We start from the raw sequence: 8683 nt of genomic DNA on the forward strand, positions 1-8683 counted from the left end.
ATTGCGGTACACTATTGAACATTATCGAAAACGCTTGAGCGCCAGTTGCGTGCCAATGAAAAGTATTCAATTTACAGGTAGCCATAGCGTCGATAGTACGTAAAAGTTCTTCAACAGGAAAGTAATTATGTACGGTGTCGATCATTAGACCTCGATATCGAAAGCGAGGCGCGTCTTGAATGGAAGCTGCTTCCAACATTAATAGGGAGCCAGCATAAGGATCCAGCCATATCAACTGCGTGAGAGTTTCGAGCGCATGCCTTGCACCGCAAAAAGAATTGGCTATGATGTAAACTGCCATGGTACCGACGCTACCGACTTCCGGTTGCACGGACAGCGCATACCTCTCGTCCGTGTCGAGTCGCATGCGAGGATCGCCACTTCCGTTAATCCTCACTCGAACTACAACTTTATACCATTCGTCGAATCCACGTAACTGTTCTTCAGTGAAACTTAATTCTTGGCGAAAAATGTCAAAAGCATTTTGTAAATGTTCCAGAACTGGTTGCGATGTAAAGTCCAATACTTGTAACTGGAATAAATCGGCTCGCACAGGGACAGCTGTAGTAGACAAACTGACGGATCCAGTAGGTTGTGGCCAAAGTTGAATTGTAGTACATAACATATTACATGTAATAAGAGACTGAAGTCTTCCAGAAATTGTGGCTTTAACAGGCAAACATTTTCCATTTATACAATCCCAAGTCCATAAAGGCTGATTGCTGTAAAATATGTTTTTTTAACATAAGACGCAGGTAATTAAAATAAGAAAAAGTACATGTTGTAAACTTGTAAAATGTAAACTTACAAACGCCGAGAAGCTTTTATCTGTAAAACTATTATTAAGAGAAGGAAAAACTTATTTAAATGATGCGCCATGGAATGACACATCACCTGTTTAAATTAAAACACACCCAAAACATCTTAAACTGGATTTTTGTTACAATTTACAATAAATCTACATCATAAAGTAATCTTTGTTTAATTTGTGAATGTATCTTTCTTTGATGTTGACATAATTTGTGTAAGTATTGACAAGCTTTCATTAAGACAGAAATAAGAGTTATGAAACATAATATTCTGTTCTGATACAGTTTTTGGATTCTAAACTTTTAGCCTCTAAAATTACAGGGACTACTTAGAGGCTAAAAAAGACATACCAACAAAGATTGAAACGTTTTGTTTAAGACAAGTTATAGTTATACTGTTACAAAGTTATAGTAATACTGCCATTTACAGTTTTTCATACTAGGTAGAACTCCACCCGGCAATTAGATTTTGTAAGTTCAGGGTTATATGGTGTTGGAAAACCGAAGTCAACGCTGTAAACCAAGTAAATGACACGAATTAGATAAAAATATGTAGCCGTGTGATTTTTTTATCTTTGTCGTCCGTAAACAAAATTGTAATTAAAAGTAGTTTTTGTCTCTGGTACGGGGGAGGGGAACGTAAAAATGACAGCTGTCAGCTGCCTGAAACTTATATGGCAGTATAAGGCGGAATAATTGTAATTTCTAAAATACTTTGATGGTGTGGTATTTTTCTATACTGATCACATTAAAAAACTATAATGTCGACAACAGAAGGAGATTTGGATGTCGAAGTGTCCCATGAACTGGAGGAAGGCGAGGTTAGAGAACAATAGTTTTTATAGTTTCTCTTAAATATAATTCTGTGTTTTGTTGTAAGAGTCAACTTAATTGTGTAAAAAGTATGTAGCAAAGGAATAAAAAAGCTTCGCTATCAATAGATCGTCTGAAACTGTGTAGTGGAGCTTGTGATTATAAAATAAAAAGTTTGACGTATCGACGTACGTAATGGGATACCTGATTGTATTTTTTTTGTTGCAGTTGGAGGAATCTGACGTTGAAGAAGGCACATATATTCCCCTTGCACGGCCAGAGACCTTTAACCCGCCGTCTTTAGTAAACATGCAAATACAGGACGAGTTAAGTGATGAACCATCCCATGAAGAGTCGTCAGGCTCTGAGTCGGAGGAGGAGCCGCGCCGCAGAGCCAAGCGGACCAAGTTACGCTTACGAAGATCTCATCAACAACAGCAACCACAAAATAAACGAGATAAATATAATGTGTGGTGCAAAACAGTGCAGGTAAACCTCTAAAAACTTAAATGTAAGGTACAGTTAAGTTAAAGTTAATTAGGCCTTAGCGAGTTCTGATAATATCTCTTTCACAGGAGGATCTCTTGACAGAGGATATGGGAAGTATAGATGTGACAAAAAAAAGTGATTATGGTGTTGAATCTTATGATTATACAATTAAGTATAGATTAGATGATAATTATGTATCAAAAAAAGTTTTTTCAAATGATCAATTACATAACAGAGACAATACAAGTAATAAAAGGAGGCACACTGATAGGACAAATGTAAAATTAAGACTTGGCAAAAGAGTTAATTGTAATCAGCCCAGAGAAGACAAACAAAAGCCAAGGTATTTACCTAACTTAACAATGACCACAGAAGATCCAATAGAAAGTATTGCAGAGGAAATTGCAGAAAAATTAACTGAATCAAAGAAGGAACTAGTTGGTATGCCATTATTCTTAAATGATACTTTCAAAATCTTTTCTAATTGTTTGTTTTACCAAGTTTTCTATACATTCTGAGCCAAAATGTTATTTCTGTATTTCTTTTATATTCTAAGTTTTATTACATTTAGTACTTGATCCAAAGGAATAGCCAATTGTTACTTACCTCTTAAAGATTTTCACCCATTTAATCGTTTCATGGTATTGGCATTGAGTGAGTTAAAAAGAACATGTGTCTTGTTGCAGTAAGAATTCTTCAAGTGGTAGGTGCAAGCAAAGCTATAGAATTATACAAAGAAACACAAAGATTAGAAGCTGATGGTGGTATGCTTGTAATGGTTAGTATAGAATTCTGAGATTGGTAAATTAGTGTGCCTGTGCCGAAATTTAAAAACCTTTGCCATATTGTGGAAAGTGGACTAAGTCTGATTTTACCAATTCTTAGCTTTATAAAGAGATATAATAAATAATTGAATTGAAGATCCCAGGCCAAGCTTGGTTAAGCTATAAACAGTACAACTAAGAATATAAAAATTCTAGCTATATCGTTTCTGTTCTTAAGCTGTACTAATATTATAAAGAGGAAAGATTTAAATTATTAGTATTGGAATAACTCAAAAACTACTGGCCAGATTTTAAATATTCTTTCACTATTAAAAACCTACGTTATCAGTAAATAAATCAGTAAAATGGGCTATTTTTTTTAACCTTCGCCGGCGAATTCGAGATAAACAGCTGTGTCTTAATAAATCACTTAGTTTGTGGTATATATTTCAATAAAACAACATTTGATTCATAATCCCATGATTCATGAAAGTGAACTGAAGATCAGAGCAACATTGTTTAACATTAGTAATGTTTGGTATACCTAAGTGCAATAGAATACTCAAACTGTTTGAAATGGCTACTCAATTAGACTAAATAACTTTTTCTTCAGAATGGTACTCGGCGCAGGACGTCAGGTGGCATATACTTCTTCCTTTTAAAACATGATGAAGATATATCACAGGCTATGATCAATCAGATATTTACTGAAGATCGGAAGACATCAGCATGTAAAGTCAAAAAGGCCCTCGCAAAGAATCGTCAGAAAATTATGGAGGAATTAAAACAGAGCTTAACAGGTAGTTAGTTCAATATTTAATAAAGATTCCACTAAATTGTGACTCGACATATAAGCATACCCTTTTTGAGATTTATAACTTGAATACATCAATTTTATGTAATTAATGGATCAGTACAACTAAGCCAAAAAAGGCAACTTTTGAAGAGTCTAAAAATATGCTGTTTATGTTTAGTAAACTTTCATTATTATGAAATATACATAAACCATCTGAAAAAGGAACCTTCATAATGGAGTAAACCATATTTTGATCTATTTCATGCTTTAGCAGAAAAAACAAGGTGAATAAGGTCTAATTCAATGGAAATAACAAACCATTCTAAACAATTTTAGCTTTACAAGCTTTTAATCACAGACTTATTTGACTTTATTGTGTCATTAATTTTAAAACTAAAACCTACTTAAATAATATCATAGACAATAAACGATTGTGTGAGTGAGTAAAATGAGTATTTAAAATGTCTTATTTACATTAAATTGGACTATAGATTCATTATATTTCTTTCAGATTCTGAACTACCCTCACTGTTATCCCGGGGTGAGGCGACCGTGCAAACTGAGCACGGCTCCAACCCGCCACCGTCGCCAGCGACAGACGCGCGCGAGTGCTCGAGCGACACGGACGCGCCGCAATCGCCCTCCCGGCCGCACGCCACCCTGCCCGACTGTCTGCCCGACAGGAGGGACGCGGACCCGCGGCAACTACACGCGTACGAAGACGACGACGACTTCTTAGAAGTTATGTGCAACGAAGAAATGGATCTATTCTGAGAACATTATTGGTGATTGAATTGCCTCAAAGTGAATATCTGTGAGTTTGTAACTTTCCATGGGCATTATGTTTTATGGCTAAAACTGTAAACAAGTGTGGTCTATAATTAAGATTTTTATATCGTTACTTTGAATTGTTATTGGGTGCTCACAATGATTTGATCAAATGTAACATTGTGCATGGATAGAAATCTAGTTGGTGCAGGCAGTTGGAATTTTGGCCTATGCTTGGAACTATCAAAGGTAAAGTTTTATTGTTATTAACATGCGGAAATGTCTGTTTCAAAGTAATGTGACATGGTTACTAGGTATAAACAGTTTAAATATTATGTAATATTTAAGCTATGAAATATATTTAAAAAGAGCTTTTGTAGCAGTTATCAGGCAACAGTCCATGTCTGATGTTAAATCAATGTCTACAACAAAACTATGAATGCACTGCCAGACTTTTTGAAATACAGAAAACAAGAGTAAATAAAATAGAAACATTTAGGAGACAAAACTCTAGTTTATAATATGTAAATTTGATATATTTTCCAGTTAAAGTAATAAATGGCTATTACTTGTCTATGACATAGCCTAACAAGGATTTGACAAAAATTGCACCCACATACGGGATTATGAATGTACTTGTATAAAAAAAATTGTGGATATTTAGAGTGCTTGCACACCTTTGAGCTTATATGAAGGTGAGCACACACTACTGGATCTTTATTTGTGCAATTAAACAGATAAATTGGCTGCGACATAATCAACAATTGCACAACAGTTGTGCAATTTAATCGAAAGTGTGCATCTACTCTTAATGTTATACTCATAATTTGAGTAAAAAACGAATCAAAGTTGCCAACGTTAACATTTTTACAATACTGGCTTTAGATCACTGGGTGTGAATTCTTTTTGGCACTTTTGAATGGAAATATGTTGTAAATCATAGAATTATGTTGTAAGACTACAATAGGAGTCCCCTTTAAATCCAGTGCCCTGGGAGGTTGCCCAACCGCTCCCTATCCTATGCCGGCCCTGCATTTTTACTTTACAATAAAGTTGTTTGGTTTTGGCCCAAGTAACAAGCAGGATTTATTTTATCATATTCATTAAAACAGGCAGCACTATTTAGATTCAAGAATATTCAATTGAGTTTATTGGTTTTTAGAATAAAATGAGGCTGCTTTTATTTTAAACCAACTTCCAAAAAGGGTTTCAATTTATCTATATTTACTTTTGCCATCTCATATAAGACTTGTTTTATAATACTTTTTTTAGTTCTCAACACAATTTCATGTAGAGACTAGCATGGGCATTATGATGTTCACATCCGCCTATAAAATTATTTTTATAAATATAACCATTGTCTATGGTTCTTAGTATTTGGGCTGTAAAATTAGCTGTATTTGTAGACAATAAATATTTTTATTATTTAGGTTTTCCTCTCATGTATACTCCTACCATTAAAATATCGTCTAATTAGTAATTTATTGTGAAAGTGTAAAAAATACTATTGTTGAGAGTCCAGAGTTACATATTTTTACAACAAGAAAGATTTACGAATTGTGAGTTTTCATAGAATTGTATGATCAGTGTGAGGAATGTTATTAGACAAACTCTGGAGTATTTGTATAATAAACATTAAAAAAAAACATATTTTTTACTACCATTGATTCGCCTGTTTTAATCCAATGCTAATTTCCTCCTAAATATATTGTTACAGTAGCAAACCTTTAGATAATATTATATTATTAAAACGAGCCGTCGCCCGCAAAAGTGGTTAGTGCTTTAGATCACCCGTAACGCCGTTTTGACAGCGCGGAATTTAAAAAAATAGCCTATAATATCTGTTTGTGTCAGTAAAGTGCAAAAAAAAACAAAAGTGAGTAGCCTATGTCTTCTTTTAGACTATGCTTTACATCTATACCAAATTTCATCAATCGTTTAGGCTACAAACTCCAACAAACATCCATCCATCTAAACTTTCGCATTTATAATATTAGTATGAGTATGACATATTATACATAATCCCATTTTATATCATAAATTATTACACTACATCAGTTTCTGTGCTTGATGAATATTAATTCTTTTCCCCAGCCCCCTGGTTGGCATTGACTATGCCTATTACAGGTGTTCGGAGTGTCACATCATTTGAATTAACTATTCCTTATTCCATCACCTTATTCATCGACCACATTTTTGTGAGGTTTTAGTACTACTTAAGGTTAGTTAGATGCTTTACACAGGTACTAAAGAATGAATATTGTCTCTTGGCTTCCTAATCATGGATAGTTTCAAATTTTGCTTCTTGCATCTTATTTATTGCTTACTGTTATTTATGAAAAGCTTTTAGGAGGTGAAAATATGCTTAAGGTTTTTTAATATTTAAAACTAATAGGTACAGTTTAATATATTTTTATTGTATTAAAAGAAACATTGTTTTCACTAAATGTATTTTGCAAATAAATTATCACAAGCATTGGAGATCTTTTTGGTACAGGTTAAAATAAAATAAAACAACTACTTGATGTTTGCAAATATGAACATCTGCATTACAGTGGCAATTCCAATGTCTGAAACAATAAACATAAATCCATTACTATTTTTTTTACTCTTAAGGTTAACCTTTATTTAAATAAACTTTACATTTTTTACTGCAACATTTCTAGAGATATTTTTAATTCACATTAAGATTATTTTTACTGTCACTGTTACTGAACATTAGTAAATAAAAAGTAATATGTATATTGGAATACCAAACAATTTTTTGTGTGGATAGAATCATAGACATAAAGATACTCACTATTTGGTCCATACTCTTTAGAATATGTTCACATTTGAGTTCATTAGCACCCTCTTCTTTGGCCAGTTTTGATGCCCGATGACTACATTCCATGATCAAGCAATTGCTGAATTGTTTTAGTAACCTTATAAATTCAGGTCCCATGTCAGTGCTGCCTTCGTCAAAAACTTTATATATCTCTTGCAGCATGTTCTTGTAGAAAATATTTGTAAATTAACTACTACATACTGTCTCATTTATTTTATGATCATTGTTATTGTAATAATAAATAAAAAAATGATGCTCAGATGCAGACAGCGGTGCTTCTGGACACCGCCCGAATTGTCCGCCGGTTTCTCTCCCTTTCACCCTAACCCTCGGCCGTCTGGTCACGCCTGCTGAGGGAGTCCCGTCTGGCTGGTATTATTTACGTTTTTTATTATTTATTACTTAAGCATGTTTTATTATTATTTAAGTATTTTATATTAGTATGTATATAGAAATATAACCAGCCAGACAGAGATAAAATACCTTTAAAAAGAAAATAATAAAAAATAACTTTATACAACTTACAAGTTGTAAAGTAGTCATAACCGCAATATTATCGTTATCTTCTGAATAAGGATCAATGATTTCATCGACGCCCTCGTCGTAATTCTTGTAAGCCGTCAAAATTTTTTCAGCCAAACCAGTATAATCGTCCTTCGTCATCGTAAAGATATTTATCTGTCTACCCGCTGATAAAATTCAAGCAAAGCTCAAATGAAAATGGCAAATTGAGGGACGAATAAATCGATCGATGTCGATGTAAGCTAGTGATGGACTCGAGTTGCTTTTCACTCGAGTGACTCGAATAATTTTTATATTACTCGGACTCGAGTGAAATTTTTGACAACTCGAGTTTCGAGTGACTCAAGTTGACTCGTAACCACACGAGTGATTTATACCGAGTCGAATAAGAAAATCTTACAGCAATTTCAGTTATATTTGCTATATTTAAAAAAAATACATTATTTCTGTGCTTTTGTGTAAGTTTATTTAAGCTTCATTTAGGTTCCGTGTTAGAATAAATTAAATTGGATTAGAATTTATTACTAATACATTATTAAATAATATAATATTTCAATTCAACACTCCCCGTGGAAGAGGCAATAGAAAATGCAAAGGGAACTAACGTCCCTTCGCAGAACCAATGAGTCAAGCCGATCGGTGAGACCTCGGTCGTTGACGATTCGAGTGGCACGTCGCTGCACGCGGTCAAAAGGAAGAAGCTGGTATTTAGGGGCTCCGGCCCAGAGATGCGAGCAGTATTCCATATGTGGCCGAACTTGTGCTTTGTATAACTGCAGACGATGGGCTGGCGTGCAATACTGCTTCGCTCTCCCCAGCACACCAGGCTTCTGGGAGGCCAACTTGGCCTTCCCTTCCAGATGACCACGGAATTGGACGTCACTCGATATCTCAA

The 8683-nt window shown here is 34.3% G+C and overlaps 3 protein-coding genes across 3 annotated transcripts in view; 1 reads left to right on the plus strand and 2 right to left on the minus strand.

Moving 5' to 3' along the window:
* The window catches only part of LOC106102133 (probable beta-hexosaminidase fdl), a 2388-nt gene extending 1386 nt beyond the window's left edge, over positions 1 to 1002 (minus strand). The window contains exons 1-2 of the mRNA XM_013281543.1: positions 809 to 1002; positions 2 to 722 (exon numbers count right to left, since the gene is read on the minus strand). Of these exons, the coding sequence (XP_013136997.1) occupies positions 2 to 722; positions 809 to 891 (804 nt within the window). The 5' untranslated portion in view covers positions 892 to 1002. The remainder of the gene's footprint in view (position 1; positions 723 to 808) is intronic.
* A 445-nt stretch (positions 1003 to 1447) lies between these two features.
* On the plus strand, positions 1448 to 6106 carry LOC106102530 (phosphorylated adapter RNA export protein). Its single transcript, XM_013282040.1, has 6 exons — positions 1448 to 1630; positions 1851 to 2111; positions 2198 to 2552; positions 2798 to 2889; positions 3489 to 3675; positions 4183 to 6106. Exons 1-6 carry the CDS (start codon positions 1571 to 1573, stop codon positions 4443 to 4445), a joined length of 1218 nt encoding a protein of 405 aa, XP_013137494.1. The 5' UTR covers positions 1448 to 1570; the 3' UTR covers positions 4446 to 6106.
* A 729-nt stretch (positions 6107 to 6835) lies between these two features.
* LOC106102192 lies at positions 6836 to 8051 on the minus strand. The gene is made up of 3 exons (XM_013281604.1): positions 7792 to 8051; positions 7240 to 7431; positions 6836 to 7009 (listed from the first exon to the last, which is right to left on the minus strand). The coding sequence occupies exons 1-3, from the start codon at positions 7927 to 7929 to the stop codon at positions 6989 to 6991; spliced, it is 351 nt and encodes a 116-aa protein (XP_013137058.1). The 5' UTR covers positions 7930 to 8051; the 3' UTR covers positions 6836 to 6988.
* Positions 8052 to 8683: the final 632 nt, after the last annotated feature.

This window comes from Papilio polytes, unplaced genomic scaffold (assembly GCF_000836215.1).
Source record: "Papilio polytes unplaced genomic scaffold, Ppol_1.0 DF823923.1, whole genome shotgun sequence".
Lineage (NCBI taxonomy): Eukaryota > Metazoa > Arthropoda > Insecta > Lepidoptera > Papilionidae > Papilio > Papilio polytes.